At 36.9% G+C, this 22,181-nt stretch overlaps 2 protein-coding genes and 1 pseudogene across 3 annotated transcripts; all 3 read left to right on the top strand.

Annotated features, from left to right (window-relative positions):
- The first annotated feature begins 703 nt into the window (after positions 1–703).
- Positions 704–7,757, top strand: LOC121252492 (probable galacturonosyltransferase 6). The gene is made up of 8 exons (XM_041152171.1): positions 704–1,072; positions 1,231–1,265; positions 1,668–1,712; positions 1,805–2,002; positions 3,715–4,040; positions 4,271–4,628; positions 5,685–6,206; positions 7,188–7,757. The coding sequence occupies exons 1-8, from the start codon at positions 961–963 to the stop codon at positions 7,461–7,463; spliced, it is 1,872 nt and encodes a 623-aa protein (XP_041008105.1). The 5' UTR covers positions 704–960; the 3' UTR covers positions 7,464–7,757.
- An 875-nt stretch (positions 7,758–8,632) lies between these two features.
- LOC121252493 (photosystem II reaction center W protein, chloroplastic-like) lies at positions 8,633–9,534 on the top strand. 2 transcript variants are annotated; one of them, XM_041152173.1, is made up of 2 exons: positions 8,633–8,769; positions 9,143–9,534. In XM_041152173.1, exons 1-2 carry the CDS (start codon positions 8,673–8,675, stop codon positions 9,451–9,453), a joined length of 408 nt encoding a protein of 135 aa, XP_041008107.1. In that variant the 5' UTR covers positions 8,633–8,672; the 3' UTR covers positions 9,454–9,534. The 2 variants fall into 2 exon arrangements, with proteins under 2 accessions (XP_041008107.1, XP_041008106.1); XM_041152172.1 differs by having other exon boundaries at positions 9,134–9,534.
- A 1,315-nt stretch (positions 9,535–10,849) lies between these two features.
- Positions 10,850–20,773, top strand: LOC121252897 (annotated as a pseudogene).
- The last annotated feature ends 1,408 nt before the right edge of the window (positions 20,774–22,181 follow it).

Here is a 22,181-nt window from a genome sequence, read left to right as displayed (position 1 = left end):
CTCTCAATTTTTGAATTTATTATCTTACAAAATAAAGGATGATCTGATGATTAAAATATAATAATACACTCTACACCAAAACTACGTTTAGATAATGAGGTGATATCAAATAATCTGTAAATATTAATAAAAAAATTGTAAAAAAATAATAATAAAATATTAAATAATAGTAGAATGACCTTAGATCACTTCACTATTCAGACACAGCCTAAACAACAAGATGTTAAAATAAAAGGTTAGGACCCATCACCTGTTTGGAAAATCCGATGTTGGGACTTACTATGGATTGTAAGGAATCCTTACTAAGGATATTGAATTGTTGCGATAAAAATAGGGATGAAGTTCTCGATGATTTAGATTAATTATGATCTCCATCTAGTCGACTCTTTTAATTCAATTATAAAAAGAAATCATATTATAATTATAAAAATAAGATTATTATGTTTACATATTTTAAAAATTATTTATTATATTTTATTTATAAATTTATAATTTAAAGTGACATGAAATGATAAGAAGATGATGAAAAAAGAGACGATGATTATATTTTTCTTTTTAAAAAATAAAAAAAGAAGGCAAGATATACGTTGACATGGAAAATAAAGAAAGGAAAGGCCGTAATTCTAATCTTCTTAAGAAAAAATTTCTCAAAATATTTATAGGTAAAAAAAATAAATAAAGAAAAAAGTAACTCTTGCCCTCGAGGACACCCGAACATGGTCGAGCTGCCATGCTCTGCATCTCTTTATCCCTCTGAAACTCTAACTCGAAGTACACAAAAAGGGACTATATGAAACCCTAGATTGTTTTTTTTTTTCCTTTCGCTTTCCTTTTTTTTTTTTGGTCTCGCACTCTGTTCCTTGTGGTTGAAGCGAGGAATCCAGTGTTATATTGAATGCCTGAAATGTGCATTTGGAGAAGTATACTTGGAGACACTTTCGTCGTCTACGGGTCTCATTGATGAAGCTGATTCGTCCATGCCAGAGGATTCTCATCCTCTCTCTTCTCTATGTTACCGTTTTCGCTCCCATCATTTTTTTCTCCCACAGGCTCAAACATATCTCTCATATTGGTATCGCACGTTTTCATTCACTATACGGATATATACGCATTATATACTGAATTATGTCTGTGCGTGTGTGATTATACTTGATTTGATTTGGAGAACTTACATGCATATGGTGATTGACTCTGCATCTGTGATTTTATTTTATTTTTTTCATTTTGCAGGGGGGGAAGAATTTGTTGAGGACTTATCGAATATTGTACGGATATTGCTTCTCTTAATCCCCACTTTTTTTTTTCCTCCTAAGTTTCGTGTTCGTTATGCACTATTTGGTTGCTGCGAAAACGAGGAAAAGAAAAGAAAGTGAAACATTGGAATTTCGTGATTTGGTGTTGTTTCTTAGTTTTGCACAAGAAAATTGAAAGCATGCTTATGATCACTAAAGTGGAGGTTTTACGTTTTTCGGAGTCTAAAATTATGAACTTATCACTTGAAAAAACGAACTTCTATTATATATGTAAGGTTTATAATTTTAGTTTATTTTTATATTTTTATTAATTAATTTGTTTTCTGTGAAGAGTCTTTCTTAACCAACTGAATGGAGTGTGGATGTTGTGTTTTAAAATGGAGATTGAAGATGGAATTTATTTGTTTGGTGCAGAAATATAAGGCAGATGCTGCTTCGTGGCTTAATGCAGTCGAGCAGGTGATTGAAAGCAATATTATTCGTGGATATTATAGCTTATTTTTTTTGTTAATATTTATGTATGTGGATCTGGGTCTGGATTTTTTGTTTAGGAATCGGGCGAAGACTTGAAAGAGCCAAAACAAGTTGTTTATGAAGATAGGTACTTGGGTTCTGGCGCAAATTATGGTTCTATTGAGGATCCCGATAGTCAGGTTTCTGGAAATGCTGGAGACCGGGCTACCCTATTGGAAAGAAAAGAAGCTCAAAAATTTCAGCAGAACAAAGCGTCAACCACAAAGGGTCAAAAGGTATATATTCGTACAAGTAGTTTATCTTATTTTAGAGGAAAATGTGATTTTGATCATGATCATACTTTAAAGACTATTGCATTGGCACCTATATCCTTGGACATGGATAATTGACCTTGCTATTAGTTTCAAAGATCATTTTTTAGGAATTTTACCTTATAGAAAGGTGATGATTGGTATAGAGCTATTACTAGTACAGTAGTACACTATATAATAAGGTACAGATATGTGTATACAATCTTAGCCATACCTTTACATTATTTAATAAAGTTTTCAATTATCTATTAAAGAAAAAGATAGTAGAAAGGGCCTTGGTCTTGGTGGTATGCTCTCTCTAGGTCTAAGGTTCGAATCCCCTTGGGTGCAAACAATTTTTAGGGGTCATTGGACCGGGGGAACTTCCCATTGAATTACCTGATGTGCACTTGCTGGAAACTCTTTTGCCGAGTGCCTGTGGTGCCTCAGGATTAGTCGGGACTTTGTTTTTAGATACTCGGTGCCAATAAAAAAAAAGATAGTGGAAAGAATTTTTCTTTTCTATAAACTAAGGTAATCCTTTTGTTGTGCTCCATATGATGCCAATTTTATAATGTTCCATATCCTGGATTAGGCATTGGTGTTATATATTGATGACTTGAAAAAAGAACAATCTAGGTTTTGCTGACTGAAGTTCAAGTCCCAAATTGGTCAAGGTGGGGAGTGATATCATTTATGTGAAGAGTGCTGCAAGTACAAGGATAATGCCAAGGACGTGGTGAGACAAAGAAAAAGGATGAGATGACTTATGATTTAGTATAGAATGTGGCTTTTGGTAGGACAGAACTGCAATGCAGATTTCTTTGGCTGATCCAAGACAGTAGGGATAAGGCTGCCTTTGATTAACCTCCTGTGTTTTCTGTAGAAGAGCATGTTAAAGCTTGAAAACCTATAATCTTTTGAGTTGCTGAGCATTATGAGTAACTTTTTTTAGCTAAATCAGTATGATCAACTCAAAATTTCAGTTCACATTGTTCTCTTTAGTTAAAGGGTTTTATTTCCAGCTCTAGAGCTATTTTGCCTCTCGTCTATTTGAATTAGCCTTGTCAATCTTAATTTTGCCAGATTTACTGTTTTTGTGACACGGCTTGCTTGACAATGCAATTCTACTCCGGATGCAAATAAGAGGTTAAATCACTCGAGACGAATTTGGATCTTGACTCCATGTACTAGATAATTCATTAAGACCTCACAATTTTGGGATTCAATAGGAATGTTCATATTCAAGTAATCATGGGTTACATCGATTTTTTGATTATTTTGTAAGGATTTATGTTCCGCTAATTTCCTTTATAATTTATTAGTTCAAGTAGCTGCGTTGATGTGATATTTGTAGGTATAATGTACTGGGACCACTAGGTCTTCGGCCCTAAGATGGATTGTTTAGCAATGAAGATTTTCATGCTGATACATTCGAGCACATTTTTGGTTGTCCATTTAGTTAATGTGTCAAAGCTTTTGCTGTGGGGATCGAACTAGGAATCATTGAAACAAGATATAATATCACAAAAATGGGGATCAAGGAAGTAATTGTAAGATCAATTGTCGAAATATTTATTTGTGTGATGTAATATACTTTTGTATATTCAAGCATGGGTCTCTGTTCATAGTCTTCGAGTTGAATAGAACAGTAGCAGTACCCTTTACCTCTGTTCTTAATTTAGGTTTGGTTGCAGGAGCATTCTAATCAAACTACGGTTGAACACAATCAAAATGCATCCTCTCGATATCGGAGAATGATCAGTAAGGAGATTAAAGAGATGAAAGATGGGCAATCTAATCAAACAAGAGTCTGGCATGATCATAACATAGAATCTCAGTCACGGAAAGGGATGAATGAGATGGTAACAGAGATGAGAGATCAAGTGATTAGAGCCAAAGCATACTTGAATTTTGCACCACCAGGCACCAACTCCCACTTAGTTAAAGAATTGAAACAGCGGATTAGAGAGGTGGAACGAGCAGTTGGTCAAGCGACCAAGGATTCAAAATTTTCGAGGAGGTATAAAACCAGTGATTTTTATTCGTCACTTTTAGCGTACAAACATATTTGATTTAACTGGATATGGAAGTGGAATTTGAAATTCTGATCAGTTTTCTTTTTTTGGATAAGTAAATAAGCATGTAGCGATTGTTTGTTTTATCTAGAACTTATGACAAACATTTAAGCAGAAAGGGTTTAAATAAGTTTATTTTATTTTATATTTTATCTAAAACCAGTGAAATTTGCAGTTCTTTGCAGAAAATGAGATACATGGAGGCTTCATTATCGAAAGCTAGCCATGTTTTCCCTGACTGTGCTGCTATGGTCACTAAACTCCGTGCTATGACTCTAAATGCTGAAGAGCTGGTTCAGTCGCAGAAGAATCAAGCGACATATCTTATTCACCTGGCCGCAAGGACAACTCCAAAAGGCCTTCATTGCCTTTCTATGCGGCTGACTGCAGAATACTTTGCCCTGCAGCCTGAGGAGAGGCAGTTCCCCAACCAAAAACGGTTGCAAGATACAGAGCTACATCATTATGCTGTTTTCTCTGACAATGTTCTGGCTTGTGCAGTTGTTGTGAACTCCACTATCTCCACTGCCATGGTACACAGCCTCAGCTTTTTCTGCACTATGATTTTGTTGGTTTTGATTTATCTGTCAATAATTGTGGCATTGCTGAAAGAAAGCAAAAATAGAGCCTAAGTTATCAAATTTTCGGATTGGACACTTGCGCACATCAGTGATTAATGTGCTCGATTAATGTGCCTTGCGCATATTCCAATATAGTCAAACTGTGAATTTGAATATAAGCTGCCATGTATGACAGTTAAAAATCTCCCAACCCTCACCCAACCTGAGTTAGACAAATTTGTTTCAATCCAATGTTGGACCTATAATCGATTATGTCACTTTCTTAACTATATGGTGCATATCCAACCTCTTCCTGCTGGAGCCTGCCTTGATTCTCAGTTTCAGTTTTGCATGGCACATGCTGCATGTCAAATGAAGATCCAAAGGACCAAAAAAGGGAGTGGCAAGAAAAGAAGAAAAGGAAGAAAGTGAAGAAAAAAAAGAAAAGGACGAGAAATAAAAAGTAAGAAGTAGTGAAGAATAAATGGCGAGGCAAGTGAAGTTAGGCGATCCCTGTTGAGTGTAACAGCAATTGGTTTTTCACTCACAAATTCATTCCAGCATGAAAAATAACATAGTACTCCCCAGTGTTTAGATCTACATAGGACTTATTTTTTGGGATGGCCAATTAACTGTAATGGGAATGAGTATCCCCTTACCCTAAACAGACAGACACAATAGATCTTACAGTTACTGTCTATCTTCGGTTGATCCCCAAAGCATTCATTCCTTTTTTTTTTTATGGTTCAAGCAACCTTTTTTTTTTTTTGGGGGGGGGGGGGGGGGGTAACATTGGTTATCATTTAATCTTTCACCACTTTCATATCAAACTCCGGGGATTGTAATTCAACATCTTGCTACTTTGATACCAGACTCTATGGTTCTATCGCATGTGTATGCACTCCATTTCTGTGATTAGCTGCTATGGATACCTGCACAGGTGGTTATTCAAACTGGCTGTCATGATATGGGTGAGTTTTTAATAGCTTTCAGAAAATCTGAATTTCATTTGTGCTGAACAATTTACAGGAATCGGAGAAAATTGTTTTCCATGTGGTTACTGATTCTCTCAATCTCCCAGCAATCTCGATGTGGTTCTTATTGAATCCTCCTGGCAAAGCCACCATCCAGATCCAGAGCTTGAATGATTTTGAATGGTTCTCCACCAAGTATCATATGACATTGACGAAGCAAAGTGCTAGTGACCCAAGATATACTTCTGAACTGAACCACCTCCGTTTCTATCTTCCAGATGTCTTTCCAGCACTGCATAAGATTGTGCTTTTCGACCATGATGTGGTGGTGCAAAGGGATCTAACTGAACTATGGAGTGTTGATATGAAGGGTAAGGTAAATGGAGCAGTTGAAACTTGTCATGTAAGTGAAGCTCTACTCCGTCGGATGGATATGCTCATCAATTTTTCAGATCCACTTGTTGCAAAGAGGTTTTATGTCAATTCATGTACATGGGCATTTGGGATGAATTTGTTTGATCTACGAGAATGGAGACGACAAAATTTAACTGCTGTCTACCATAAATACTTGAAATTGGTAAATGTTTTACACTTTTCCTTGCATTTTCTTTCATGCTTATATATTGTGGATTTTATGTTCTCTCTGTTGTCATTTGGAACACATCCACAATTGCCAAGTCTTCTTCAGTTATGATCATGTCTGTTTTCTATGTATTTATTTATGGCATTCGCTGATGTATCTTCTTTCTTATGGAGATTTTCCTCTGATCTGTTTAATGTTTTTTTTTTTTTTTTTTTTTTTTTTTTTTTCCTTTCATGAATTTGTTCTGTGGCAAGCTTTCCAGATAGTCACTAAATAAATTGCTTATATGCATAATTCTTATTATATATGATTTTTTTGAGGAGCAAACTTCATTTGTTTCAGAAAGTTTCATATAGGACTATTAGTTGTAAGAAATATATTATGCGTGTATTTATTTACTTTATTAAAATTTGTATGAATTAACGAAAAACCTAGGAAATAATATATTTTTCACACGATGGTTATCAACCATGTTTTTGCTTTGAATGATACTTTTCTTTTTATCCCTTCCTTAAATATATGCTCTACATTACTTCAAATATTGGTGGGGTTCTATTTACAAAAGATATTAAAGAAGTAATTGATGATAGTGCCTCAGCTTTCTTGTTCACTTGTACAAGTTATATGGAAAGTTATGACAAAAAAATCAGACCTTCTCTATGGAAATGTAAATTAGAACTCTTTTATGACTTAGATCATGTAATTTGTATCATTCCTCTTTTGTGAGAGGTTAATGAGACTTGAAAAATGTCAATATAACCTTATTTTTATATGGAATGTCTTGTAACTTGATTTTTTTTTTTTAATTTAGGTAAAGAATATGAATTTATTGTATCTTGACATCTAATAATTTTCCTATGTATAATAATAATAATCAATAATACGAGGGTTACTGTATACAATGCACCTCCATTTCCATTCATGTATATATGAAGCTTATTCTAAGACTTGTTTTCACTGGGTGGTGGTTTGCAGGGTTATAAGAGGCCATTGTGGAAGGCTGGGAGTCTGCCCTTAGGTTGGATTACTTTCTATAATAAGACAATGGCTTTGGACAGGCGATGGCATGTCTTAGGGCTGGGTTATGACTCAGCTGTCAGACGAGGTGACATCGAGCAGGCAGCAGTGTTACACTACGATGGAGTTATGAAGCCATGGTTGGACATTGCGATTGGGAGGTATAAGGGCTATTGGAGCCAATATTTACAGTATGATCAGCCTTATTTGCAACAGTGCAATATCCATGCCTAGGCAAAATACTGCACATGACTGGTGGTATACACTGACTCATGCCCACATAATTAGTTGCTTCTTGTTCTAGAATCTATACTAGTTCCCTCTATTCTTTCTTTTTCTTATAGAAATTCTTCTTGTAAAGTTAAGCTCAATTATTTGCCAAAATTTTCGGGCCGCCTCTTCTAGAAGTTATGAATCAATTAATAGCAATATCTGGAATGAAATAAGAGTCCCTTCTTGTAGTTGAGATACTCCACTTTATGGTTACTTCTTGTATGTACATAATTGAGAATCTCCACTTGATTCCAAGCACCTTACACTTCCAATACACAGATTTACTTTGGTATCTTTTCATTTATTCAGTAATTATGCATCCTCCATACAAGCTTAATGAATGCTCTTTCTGCCTTTGAGAACAAGTTCACTCGTCGGTTAAACTCGCAGTCTCATGAGTCTAAATGTTGTGCCAACTATTATCTTGTCTTTTTGTACGCAAGTGTGCTTTGTGTTTTCTACACAAGTAATGTTACATATAATTGTAGAGTATGCAAGCATGGCGCAATCGCTTTGAAAAAGAGTGGAGTGACGGAGTCTATATTAAAAATTAGTTTTTTTTTTCTATATAGGTCTTGTATTTATTATTTTTTTTTTGAAGAGATTGCGCGGTGTTTGTGCACTTCACTAGTACAAATATCATTTCACATGGAGTATTTGCAATTGTCCGGCATTTGATCTAATGTCACAGACCCATTTCAGCCGTTCTTACCATGTTCAGGTAGACGATTCCAAATTCTGGTCTCTCCCCTTCCAATGGGACACCCTCATAGTATGAGCAAAGAAAAGAAAACTAATGATAAAAAGCAGAGCCTGCGTGATTCATCAGCAGAGATGTGTGTAACGGCTAATTAATGTCTGTTTTTTCCGGAAATTTTGAAAGCTTAATTCTTTAATTTTTCTTTCACAAACAGGACAAATTTTGGGCTTTCGAGAGAGTTGTCAAGGATTGTGTGACACGTGGAAAAAATTGGTTGGGTTTCTGCGGATAAGGGGGATATCTGAGTGCCTACTTACTTATCTATCCAAGTTTCTGTGGGTGCATTGCAACGCTAGACTTGGGACCAATAATATCATTGAATTTAGTTTGACACAGACGGCACAGAAGGACTGTTTCTGCAAAAAACTACTTAATTTTCCGACCCATTTCCTACCAAATATTGAATAGAAATGGCAACCATCACTTCTGTTACTCCCACTTCCACAGTAACCCGCACGGATCTCGTATACAAGCCATTGGCAGGGGTTCAATCCTCACCTGTTCTTGGTAAGATATAAGTTCTCACTTTTAGTCGATTTCTTGCTCTTTTTTGGGGAGTGAAAACTTTTAAATTACTTTAATTTTCTTTCCTGATTATAAGAACATTCCATGCTTTTCAATCAATAATCTGGCAGATTCATTAGGTCAGTCCATATGAGTTCATCAAATCTTTTGCTTATCGAAGTAGGGAGATGGGCTGAGAAAAGAAAATCACAAATATATGAGTATCCTTTAAATTGAAGAAAAACAGTCGGTTTAAGTATTAGAGTTAATGGTTATGCTAAGTGCAAAGTGCAAAGAAATATGATTATCTGTTCATAAATTTTCCCAAAAAAAAAAAAAAAAAAAAATTGCATGTAAATGGTTCCAGCGTTGCCAGCAATGGCGAAGATGGGCGGGAGAGTGAGATGTTCCATGGAGGGGAAGCCTAGAATAATGCAGGAAAGTGGATCAAAGATGGGGATGGGTGCGTCAATGATGGCGGCAGCCTGTGCAGCAGCCATGTCAAGCCCTGCGGCCATGGCTCTGGTGGACGAGAGACTGAGCACTGAGGGGACAGGTCTTCCCTTTGGTCTGAGCAACAACCTTCTAGGCTGGATCCTGCTTGGTGTGTTTGGTCTCATCTGGTCTTTCTATACCATTTACACATCTACTCTTGAAGAGGATGAGGATTCGGGATTATCCCTCTAATTCAGCCAAAGTTTTCTTTGAAGAAACCGAATGTATAAACTACCTTCTCATGTGCTGTTGTAGTAAAACTGCCTTATTTTTATGTGTGTTTACAGCTTGTTTCTTTGCGAAAAATGTTTTGAGTGATTGTTCATTAAATTAGTCATTTAAAGTTATTTAAAAATGTGTCAAATCAACAAGTTTAATTGGAATTGATAAATTCTAAAATGAAGAATAGTATTAAGATTATTTAGTTCATATTTATTTAACTTTGTCTATAGTTGATATAAATATGAGCTAAGTTTTAACGATCCCTTGTGGAGTGGAGAGAGAGCCATAATACCATAACAATAATAGCATATTAAGATTGATAGAATTATAAAAACAGTTTCATCTTATCTCATCTAATCATTACAATTTTCTCAAATTTCTACACAAAATATAATAAATAATTCAATCATTTCAAATTCCAAAACAACAATAATATTAAAAATAATTATAAAAATATTTTATTCAACTTTTAAATTTTATCTAAAATCATCTCATTGCATCTCACTATCTAAACAGACCTTAATCAATTGTGCATTATATAGATGGAAGAAAGAGGTGCTTGCTTTTCATATCCATTGTTTTCAAGTATCAACTTTAGAGAATATAAAGTTAATTGGTTCAAACGAAAACCATGATATTTGATTGAATGCCCAATTATTTCAAACAACTCAAATTTGGTCCATTTTGTTAACATGTATGGGAGCCTCATAATTGAAACAACTAGGAAGGAAACGTACGCCCATTTGAGTTCGTCTACAACCCACTGCATAAATAGTATCGATCAAGATAAATAAATTGAGAAATATTATATATCCATCATTATTTGAATTATCATTTATTTATTATTCTTTAATGTAATATCAAAAAAATATTGATATCAAAATAACAAATAGTTTTGATAAAAAAGTATTGCAATCTTAAAGAGATTTAATAAGAGTAAATTTACAAATCGACGTAACTTTATGTGATATTATAGATTTATTTTATAATAAAAATAATTTTATAATCTAATATCTCACATAAAATTATGTCTGTTTGTGAATTTATTTTTATAAAATTTTTTAATAGCTAAAATATTTCTCAATTTTTAATAAAGTTATTCTTCATTGTAAATTAATTATTCATGATTTCGTACCAATTAATTTGAACCATTTGAATAAGTTTTTAAACCAAGTATTTAAATAATAAATAAGGAGTAATTTAGAACGTGCGATAGAAATTGAGAAAAATTCAGGGTAAACTCGTTACGGTTGGCGTGCTGCCATTCAAAAGGAATCACGCACGTTAAAAGTAGTTGCGACCCACAGCTAATCGACGGCCTAAAATTCATCTCTACCCAAAGGCAAAAGGTATTAGTACTGGAAATGAAAGTAACCGAGGGAAAAAACGATACAGAACCCAATGGCCACCTCTCCCAGAGTCGTCGTCTCCACTCCAAATCTCACAAACACCTTCTTTTCCCCAATCCTCCACGCACTTTATAGAAAGTTCCCATTCTCGATCTCCCTCTCTTCTTCCCACTCTCTCTTTGACCCCAAAACCTTAACTTCTCTTTCTCCCCAACACCGCCGCTCCCTCTCTACCTACCACTCCCGCCGCCGAGGCTTCGCGGTGGCTTGCAGAGATTCTGAGAATGGAGCCGAGCCTATTCGCCACTTCGACTTCGACCTCTTCGCCATCGGCGCCGGCAGCGCTGGCGTCCCGGCCTCCCGCTTGGCCGCTAATTTCGGGGCCTCCGTCGCTATCTGTGAGCTCCCTTTCTCCACCATTTCCTCCGAAACCACCGGAGGTGTCGGCGGAACGTAAGTTTTAGAATATGTAGGTTCTCTAAAGGTTCTGGGTATACGGGTTTATGTTCTTAGTGGACGTTAGTTTTGCTTGTGGTAGCAATATTGGGATATGGAAATGTAGTTCAAGGTTCGAGATTTTTGGGATTCGAGTCTTGGGATGGGATTGAATGTTATTAGGCCTTTTTTTTTCTGTTCTTTTCTGGGTACGTGATATATGAATGAAGTTTCTTTTTTCTCTCTTTTTTACTGATAAATAATCAAGGATTGAAGGAAGTTCATTTGCTATGTGGGGGTTTATACTTTATAGGGGCTTCAGGTTGCTTATGATAGAAAAAGGAGTGGAGACTTATCATTGGAAATGATTGGAGGAATATGAGGTTGCATTGGTGATTTTGAAAAGTTAAGGAACCAATTATCAAAAAACAGAGTGAGGAATTACCGGACCTTTGACGGGGGTGAAATGTTCTACCCTGGACGTAAAAGTTTATCAAAATTAACCATTTGACCATCCAGGCTGTGCGGAGCAAGTAGTGGCAACGGCATTCTTTCCTTTGCACTTTACATGCTTGGCTGGCCAAGTCCACTTCATCTTCTCTTTTGGTTTCAGTGTTGCCTTGGATAAATTATCATTTTGTCCTGCCTTTTGACTGAGTGGTTCTCTCTTGCTTAAGAAGATTTACTTACATAAAGAAATGAGCATGTAAATAGTTCTTCACATAATTTTCTAATGTAGGTGCGTGCTTCGTGGATGTGTGCCAAAGAAACTTCTAGTGTATGCATCTAAATGTTCTCATGAATTTGAAGAGAGTCATAGTTTTGGATGGAAATACGAGGCCAGACCCAAGCATGACTGGAGCACCTTGATTGCTAATAAGAATGCCGAGTTGCAGCGACTGACTGGTATCTACAAGAACATTCTTAAAAATACCGGTGTTACATTAATTGAAGGTCGTGGAAAGGTGGGATGACGCTTTGAGTTCATATAGACATTAACATAGTTTTCTTTCTTTCTTGGTTCTTAGTTTTCATTTCTTATTAGTTTGTGGAATATGGATATATACTTTGGTTTTTTGCGAGTGATGCATTAATCACAATGAAATGGCCACATATTGTGGACCCGCACACAGTTGATGTGGATGGGAAGTTATATTCAGCAAGAGACATACTAGTTTCAGTAGGTGGTCGCCCCTTCATCCCTGAAATTCCTGGAAGTGAATATGCAATAGATTCGGATGCTGCCCTCGATTAGCCCTCAAAGCCTACGAAAATAGCAATAATTGGTGGCGGGTATATCGCCGTGGAGTTTGCTGGCATCTTCAATGGCTTAACATCTGAGGTCCACATATTTATACGGCAGAAAAAAGTTCTAAGGGGTTTTGATGAAGAGGTGAGAAACAGTGAATGATTGTGGTATCAGAAATTTAATAACATCTTACCTGGTCAAGATGAAGTTTTCTCATCCATATTTGTGCCTTCTATTCCTGCAGATCAGAGATTTTGTTGGAGAACAAATGTCTCTAAGAGGAATCGAGTTCCACACAGAGGAGTCACCCCAAGCTATCAATAAATCTGCTGATGGGTCGTTATCTTTGAAGACGAACAAAGGAACAGTTGAAGGTTTTTCGCACGTTATGTTTGCAACCGGACGTAGGCCTAATACAAAGGTTCTTAATTTCTTTTTTCTCTACTTTGCTTCTACCTGGTGCAGGATTCTTTATGGCCATTGGATTACCATTAATGGTGTCTCATCAAGGCATACATTTGAGTCTGTGATTTTCATGAACTGTTTTGAAGTGTGTAACTGGGCTTCCTGCCTTGATGTGGTTCTGGGGAAGCAGTAACTTCGTGAACATGAAGATGCCCCACTTCTCACTCTTATCAGTTTGAAAGCAACTGTAAATTTCGATGGGATGAGAAAGGAAAATCACTTATGAAGAGTGTAATTTGATTGCAGGACTTAGGATTGGAGACAGTTGGGTTGAAAATGTCCAAGAATGGAGCAATAGAGGTAGTCTTTGCTGATACTTTTGAGATTTGTTTTTTGGAAAAAAAATATTTTCGTTTTGTCTAATCTTCTATCTATATTTATTATGATGTTTCTTCAAATATAATGTCTCTATTTCTTTTTTCATCAGGTTGATGAATACTCACGTACATCAGTTCCTTCCATTTGGGCGGTTGGAGATGTTACAGATAGATTGAATCTCACACCAGTTGCTATAATGGAGGGAATGGCACTAGCAAACACTCTGTTTCAGAATGAGCCAACAAAACCTGATCATAGGTTGCTTCCTATATGTTGATGATTGTTGAAAACAGAGTAAAGGTGTAGAGCAGATGCTCGTAAAAATGCATCAGAGAAAATGTATATTCCGAATGAAGTGTTTTTGGTTTTCCATACATCCTCAATACAATAGTGCTCATATTTATAGCAGAAATCATTTACAAGAGAATAATTCTAGAGGGTTCTTCTGTTATTCCGTATGAGGTGCAGAGGAGGTTGTGGCATTTTGTTGAGGGCAGCCAGCAGAGGAGACATTCGGTTGAGGGCATGCAGTAGACGTGGCCCGTGAGGCGTGCTCCTCTACAGCAGGTGTACATGCTCTAATATCCCCCCGCGAGGCAAGCGGCACTGATAAAATGGTGAGGCTGGATCGTAAAAGTGCAAAGCGTGCCGAGGAGAGTGGCTTAGTAAAAATATCTGCAATTTGTTCTTTACTTGAGACAAAAGAAACAGTGAGGGTTTTGTTGGCAACACGATCACGCACAAAGTGATAATCAAGATCTACATGTTTAGTGCGTGAGTGTAGAACAGGATTAGCCGAGAGATAAGTTGCACCAATATTATCACATAACAAGTGAGGTGCTTCAGTCAAAAAAATTCCTAATTCTTTTAAGAGAGCTTGTATCCACAAAATTTCACAAGCAGTATTTGCAACTGATTTATATTCTGCTTCAGTTGAAGATCGAGCTATTGTAGGTTATTTCTTGGAGCCCCAAGACACAAGATGAGAACCAAAGTAAATACAAAAACCACCAGTCGATTTCCGATCATCCGGGCAACCAGCCCAATCAGCATCTGAAAAAGCTGTAAGTTTGAGGGAAGAGACAGAGGAAAGGAAAAGACCAAGGGAGACAGTGAGTTTGAGATAACGCAATATGCGTTTGACAGCTTTCCAGTGGGATTGACGAGGACAGTGCATGTATTGACAGACTTTATTGACTGCATAGGAGAGGTCTGGGCGAGTGAAAGATAGATATTGAAGACTACCAACAATACTACGATAAAGGTGGGGATCTTCGAAAGAGGGTCCATCAAGTGCAGAAAGTTTATCAGATGTGGACAATGGTGTGGACACTGGTTTGGAGTCATGCATATTAGTCTTTCGTAATAAATCAGAAATGTAACGAGACTGAGATAAGAAAATACCCTGAGCCGTGCGGTGAACATGAATGCCTAAAAAAAAATGTAGTGAGCCGAGATCTTTGACAGGAAATGATGAGGACAGGGATGAAATAAAATCAGTAATGAGAGAGGAATCAGAAGCTGTCACTACTATATCATCAACATAGATTAAAACATATACAGAAGCAGTGGCAGATGTAAGAATAAAAAGAGATGAGTCAGAAACGGAAGCATGAAAACCAAGAGATATTAATTTCGAACTAAGTTTAGCAAACCAAGCCCTAGGGGCTTGTTTCAAGCCATAGATGGATTTTTTTAATTTACAAACATAATGAGGAAAATCAGAATGAACAAACCCAGTAGGTTGCTGCATGAAGACATCTTCTTGCAAGTCCCCGTGTAAAAATGCGTTCTGTATATCCAACTGATGAAGAGGCCAATTCCGAGATACTGCAAGAGAGAGCAAAATACGTATAGTGACAGGCTTAACAACCGGACTAAAAGTCTCGGAATAATCAAGACCGGCTTGTTGATGAAAACCCTTGGCAACAAGGCGAGCCTTGCGCCGTTCAATGGTCCCATCAGCAAGTCGTTTGGTTTTAAGAACCCATTTTGAGCCAAGAAGATTTTGAGAGGGATGAGGGGGGACGAGAGACCAGGTTTCGTTTCTGAGAAGTGCTTCAAATTCGCTGGCCATGGCCATACGCCAGACAGAAAATTTTGAGGCTTCGGAGTAGGAGGAGGGCTCATCGGGAATGGAGGAATGTGTGGTTAGGGAAGCATGAAGATTCGGTGATTTTGGTGGAGGCCATAGAATAGTTCCGTCGTGACGTTGGAGAGGCCGAGTGATATGGTGTTTGGACCGAGTGATCATGGGATGGGAATTGATGAGAGAGGGAGTAGAGTGATCGAAACCGATTGAAGGATTATTTGGGAAGGAATTGGTCTGTGATGAAGTAAGAGGCGTTGGAAGGATGGAAGGAGAGGACGGCGCAGAAGGTAAGTGTTCGGGAGAAGAGGAAGATTCAGAGTTAGGGTTTGTGAGCGTGGGCTCGTGGGCCGGAGTAGGAGAAAGGATAAGGGATGAGGTAGGCTGAAAGCTGGTGGGCTCGGGGGCTGGGCTGGAGCTAAGAAAAGGCCGAATAGAAGTAGAGGAAGGATGATCATGAGAGGAAGCAGCGGGCTGGGTTGGAGTGAGGTGTTCGGCCTGAGGATGTAATGAAGAAATAGAGGGCTGTGTAGGCAGTGTGTGAGTAGAGGCGAAAGGAAAAGAAGTTTCATCAAATCGTACATCACGGGAGATGTAAATACGACCGGATGACACATGCAAGCAATTATACCCTTTGTGATCAAGAGTGTAGCCTAGAAAGACACAGAGTTTAGATCTCATGTCTAATTTATGATGATTGAAGGGACGAAGGTTAGGCCAACAGGCCGAACCAAAAACTCGTAAAAAATTGTAATCTGGAGGTGAATTAAAAAGGGTTTGAAAAGGAGAAAGATAGCGGAGGATAGGTGTAGGCATTCTATTAATGAGAAAAACTGCAGTTTGAAAAGCATCAACCCAGTATTTAATGGGTACGGAAGACTGGGCTAAAAGAGAGAGCCCAGTTTCGACAATATGGCGATGACGCCGTTCGATGCTACCATTTTGTGCATGAGAGTAAGGACAAGAAATTCTATGAGAAATACCCAGAGTTTGTAAAAGAGTATGAAAGGGGCGGAATTCACCACCCCAGTCGGATTGAACAGCTATGATATTTTTTGAAAAGGTATTCTTGACAAATTGAACAAAGTTGAGAAAGATTTTAGAAACATCGGACTTGACATACAACGGAAAGAGCCAAACATACTTCGTAAAATCATCGACAATGGAGAAATAAAATCTAAAACCATTGGAGGATAGCACAGGCGCAGGTCCCCATACATCTAAAAATAATAATTGAAAAGGAAATTGAGATTGAGAAGGTGATGATGGATGAGGAAGAGCATGAGACTTGGCTTGAAGACATGCCGAGCAGGGTAATGAGGTTGACATGGATGAGACTGGAAGATTGTGATGTCGTATGGTAAAGGAGGTGATCCGAGGGGAGGGATGTCCAAGACGAGCATGCCATGTAGAAGATGAAGTCCTTTCACCAATGAGAGCATGTTGTGAAGGAAGATTGACATTCTTGACATCAGTTGGAAGGACATACAAGCCATTTTTAACGGGGCCCTGAAGCAGTACTTCTTGGGAATGCAAATCCTTCACAAAAAAATCAGAAGAGTTAAATTCAAAGAAAACAGAATTATCTAAACAAAATTGTCGGACAGATAATAAATTTCGAGAAATTAAAGGAACATGGAGTAATTGACGGAGAAGAAAATTGCCAGAGGGTGTGGGAAGTAAGCCTGAGCCAGTGTTTTGTATAGCAAGAGATGATCCATCGCCAATAGTCACTTGATCTGGACCTTGATAAGCAGATGATTCCAGATTAAGTTTAGAAAAATCAGATGTGAAGTGAGTGGAAGCAGCCGTATCTGGAAACCAAGAAGTGGAAGAAGTGGAATTATTTGGAAAATTTGTGAAGTTAGCCGAGAGAGAGGAGGGAGGAGGAGACTGATATGCATGATCAAAACGATGGTAACAGGAGATTACAGTGTGACCAATGTGATTACAGAGTTGACAAGTGGGGCGATTATTCGGAGAAGAGGAAAAGAAATTTGGGGAAGAAGATGGAAGAGTTCGACCACCTCGTCCACGCCGATAGCCACGACCACGGCTTGGTTAGGAGTGAAATTATGAGGAGAAGAAGAGGGACCACGCGTAGTAGTGAAGTTAGCCTGAAACGAATGATTGAGAAGAGACTGTGTTTGGTGTGCAAGATGAGACTCATGGTTGACAAGAAAACTGTAAACCTGAGAAATGGAAAGAGGCTCAGGTCGTGTAGTGATTGAGGACACTACAGACTTGAAATCCGACCCAAGACCAGTTAAAAAGTAGATGATAAATTCGGATTCTGGGAGAGGGTGACCGGCGGCATTAAGGGATGCCGAGAGTGCTTTTGCCTTGTGAAAATAAGTGGAGACCGAATCGGATCCTTTTTTGAGGGTAGCAAGTTGGAATTTCGTGGTCATTAGATGGGCTGTTGATTGAGCAGAATAAAGATTGTGAAGTGTATCCCAGATTTGCTTAGAGGTCGGACAGTCAAGAATTTGAGAGAGAACATTTTCGGTAAGAGAAGAATAGATTGCCGACATGATGAGTTGGTCTTGAGTGAGCCAGGAGAGGTAGTTCGGATTGGGAGCATCATCGATGGAAGAGGGAGGTGCTGGGATAGAGCCGTCGACATGACCAAACAATTGGTTGCCACGGAGGAAGGTAGTGATCTGTGCATGCCAAAGAAGATAATTTTCGGAAGAAAGTTTGATGGTGATGGATTGGGCAGCTGCGTTTGTGATGGAAGGATTTGGAAAGTTAGACTTAGGTGGTGCCATGATGATCGGAAAAAAAAGGATGGGTGTTAGCCCTATGTGGCTCTCGATACCATGTTGAAAACAGAGTAAAGAAAGGTGTAGAGCAGATGCTCGTAAAAATGCATCAGAGAAAATGTATATTCCGAATGAAGTGTTTTTGGTTTTCCATACATCCTCAATACAATAGTGCTCATATTTATAGCAGAAATCATTTACAAGAGAATAATTCTAGAGGGTTCTTCTGTTATTCCGTATGAGGTGCAGAGGAGGTTGTGGCATTTTGTTGAGGGCAGCCAGCAGAGGAGACATTCGGTTGAGGGCATGCAGTAGACGTGGCCCGTGAGGCGTGCTCCTCTACAGCAGGTGTACATGCTCTAATAATGATCAATTAATAAGTTGTATGATTTTATAGTTTAGGCAAAGCATTTTGATCAAGAATTACCAAATATTAGTTACATAGGATCCTATGGTCTGAATTTCATGCCAAGGACTGAACTTTAGTTACTTGGTTCTGTTTGCTCAAATTTATGATGCTGTTTTAATAAACGTTAGTGTATAGAAAGGTTCTCCGATTCTTGCTTGTCTCTAACTAAAAAGTTTGGATAGGTTTATGATATGGTGATAGTCTGAGCTAACATTTTGCTTTTTTTTTTTTCTTTGAGCAGAACCGTGCCTTCTGCTGTGTTTTCCCAGCCACCGATTGGACTAGTTGGCCTTACTGAAGAACAGGTGACATGTCTTTGGTAGATCAGAAACTTATAAAATGATCCTTCAGTGCTTGATGTTTATGGATATATATATATATATATATATATATATATATATATATATGCAGGCAATACAAGAATATGGTGACGTTGATATATTTACAGCAAATTTCAAGCCCTTAAAGGCTACTGTCTCAGGGCTGCCAGACAGGATCTTCATGAAACTTATAGTCTGTGCAAAAACAAGCAAAGTTCTGGGGTTGCACTTGTGTGGAGAAGATTCACCAGAAATTGTGCAGGTTTCTGCTGTTGCCCCAGATAGTATCCCCCTTCCTCCTTTTTTTTTTTCTTTTTCTTTTTAAAATTAGATTCAGTTATTTCTATTGTCGGTTATTAATGTGGCTGCACAATGCATTAAACTCCCAAGGGATTTGCCTTTGCTTTGAAAGCTGGCTTGACCAAGTTAGACTTTGATGCCACGGTGGGTATTCACCCAACAGCAGCTGAGGAGCTTGTAACAATGAGAACTCCTACTAGGAAGATTCGGAAGACATCTGAGGTTTGTTGAAGACAGATCTTCTTTCTTGATTTTCATTTTATAGTTGATATTGTAATGTATCCCCATCAGACGAGACATTGATTTTATCATCCTTGAGAGGTTAAAATAGTCATGTTGTTGCTACTGTTGGCTAAGAGGATTTTTTGTTTAAATCTAATTAATTCTTAGGTCTTATCTGATCCGGTTGTGTATTGTTGATCCTGAGGTTTTCATCAGTGTCAAATTGGTGAGGAGGCCAAAATTTAGTTCAGTGCTTTGATTATGTATCTTTGGACTTCAGCCTGCTACAGTCTTGTACCATTCTTCAATGCTCATGAATTGTGTTGGTTAGTCACCACCGTTTCTTAAATTTGCTCCAGGGAAAGACAGATCTTGAGGCCAAAGCTGCAGCAGGTGTTTAGCAAAGGTCTGGATCAATCTTTTGCACGGCACGGCTGGATTTGTTTTTGGGTGTGAGCAGGCATGTATTGCTATAACTTTAGACAGGAGACTCAGGAGTTAATCTGACTTTTCATGTTCCTTTTTCTTTTCAGGCATGTATCACATTAACGTGTACAAAAGATTTTAACTTGCATTTTCATATAGAGGAACTTTTTTCGCAATTAGATATGAGATTTATATAAGATTACCTTGACGATGTATTTGTTCACCAACATCCTTTTGTCAACATGGCAATAGGCACAACTTATCAGTATTTTTTAAGGAAAAAATTTAGATAAAGAAAAACAAGAAGACAATTTTTTATCGATGTTCTTAATTTACCTGTATAAATAGAATTGTTTATCGTCAATTGGTTTTACTTCCTTAAATGAGAACTTTTCATATGCTGGATGCTTGATTTTGTCAGCTGATATAACCTTTTAAGTGGTCACCATATTATACTACTGAGCTAAGCCGTTGCTGATTTAGCTTAGCTATTGGGCAGATTGTCATCTGGGAGATTGCAGCTGAAAATCTTATTCTGGAATGGATTGATAGTTTGATGTTGATTCGTGATGGCGATTAGCCTTCTTGGGGAAGCATCATCAGTTTTGTAAGTTTCCCATCAGGAGCCCCACTGAATTGATCGAAGCAAAAGAAGGGAGAAGTTCTCTACAGATGTTTCTATCATTCTGTCCTAAAATTTTGCTCTTTTTTCTGCTTGGCGATGATTGGACTACAAATATAGGATTATGAATTTCGGGTTATGCTCCTTCAATAATATTTTTCTATTTTCCCTTGAATAGAAGGCGGCCTAATTTCTTGTTTCTCATTCTCTCTTTTTGTGGTTTCCTTCCATCTCATGTTAGTCAATGATGTTTATTTATTTTGTTAAGTTCTGGTTTAACATGTTCGTCAAGGATGATTATCTAAAGCTTTAGTTAATGCCTCTCTCTCTCTCTCTCTCTCTCTCTCTCAAGTTTCTGAAGATTGACAATTTAAGAACTAAGGATTAAGGGCTTGGATGTCCAGATTTGCTTGAATCTGAACGCTGGTAAGAGAAATGGGATTAATTGCAGATTACACGGATAAAAAAACAGATATGGGTAGATTTATGCATTAATGTTAGTGCTATTATTTGATAGCATTTAAAACACAATATTTATATTTTAAAATTTATCTTTTAAATTAAATTATATCACATAAATAATATATGATGTAAAAACTTCCAAATAAATTTATTATTAATATTAATGCTATATACTCAACATCACATAAATTTTTACCTCCCATTTTCTGTACCATTATAAGTACTATTGTGCCCGTGTGTTTATCACTTCTCATTTTTAATTACAGGCTTAATTAACCTACTAATAATTTATTTTCATTAAAATATAATGCTTTCTTCTTTACTACCAGTTTGCTTTTCTCCTTTCTAAATTTTGGTAAAATATTAAGAAACTTTTTTTATGGTTCTTTACTTAAAACTAATTTGAAGAAATTTTGTTTACTTGATTTTATGTAACTTCTTATCCGTTCTATATATTGATATTATATTAAAAAATATTATTAAATATAGAAAATATTTATCTACCTTATATTATAATATAATTTTGTAGTTAAAAAGATGTAATAATACACACACAATAAAAAAATTTTTTATTTGTAGTCAGTTTTTTTTGTAAAATTATTATTTTCCACTAAAATGAGTTTATTTTTATCGTAAATAGTCATTTTCGTCACAAATAATCGATCACAAATGCTTATTTTTCTTATAAATATAATTAGTTTCTATCATAAAATTATAAAATCCTTTATCGTTCGAAGAGGATTTTATCAAAATATGGCTTTCAACAAGTAGTACGTAGTACTAGCTATTTCATGTAATGTCAGATAATTCGTTCGATATTCATTGTCTCGAAAAGGGCTTAATGCACGTTGATAAAATAATGGAGATCTATAAAATTAGTATATATGTGATTGATCAATTTCTTTGACTATGACACGTTATAATTTCCTAACGAGTTATGTTAGATATAATCTAATTATTATGCAATCTCTTTTGAAAGAGTGGACTCAAGTTTAATTAAAAATTAATTTTTATTTATGTGAGTCTTTTAATAAATTTTTTAAAAGAATTACGCAGTAATTAAACACTCCATAACTACTAATATCATTTTTCTTTCCTAATTAGCAACCTTGGTTCTTTTCTTTGCATCGTTGCATGCCGCGTACGGCCTCTGTGGAATTCTCATCTCTTTTTAATTAATTGGGCGGTGGAATTGAAAGAGGTTAATTAGTTTTAATTTGGTTTTATAAGTTGATTTCTTTGACATGCATTTAAAGCTGGTTCCTAG

This window comes from Juglans microcarpa x Juglans regia, chromosome 2S (genome assembly GCF_004785595.1).
Source record: "Juglans microcarpa x Juglans regia isolate MS1-56 chromosome 2S, Jm3101_v1.0, whole genome shotgun sequence".
NCBI lineage: Eukaryota > Viridiplantae > Streptophyta > Magnoliopsida > Fagales > Juglandaceae > Juglans > Juglans microcarpa x Juglans regia.
The sequence above is the reverse complement of the archived record's forward strand: the minus strand, read 5'-3'. Positions and strand labels throughout refer to the sequence as shown.

Bases quoted from the DNA above. Each gene is read 5' to 3' on its own strand.
- LOC121252493 (XM_041152172.1), top strand. From the start codon at position 8,673: ATGGCAACCATCACTTCTGTTACTCCCACTTCCACAGTAACCCGCACG. The intron at 8,770-9,133 runs GTAAGATATAAG...AAATGGTTCCAG, and splicing joins TCAATCCTCACCTGTTCTTG to CGTTGCCAGCAATGGCGAAG.
- LOC121252492 (XM_041152171.1), top strand. From the start codon at position 961: ATGAAGCTGATTCGTCCATGCCAGAGGATTCTCATCCTCTCTCTTCTC. The intron at 1,073-1,230 runs GTATCGCACGTT...TTCATTTTGCAG, and splicing joins CAAACATATCTCTCATATTG to GGGGGGAAGAATTTGTTGAG. The intron at 1,713-1,804 runs GTGATTGAAAGC...TTTTTTGTTTAG, and splicing joins GGCTTAATGCAGTCGAGCAG to GAATCGGGCGAAGACTTGAA.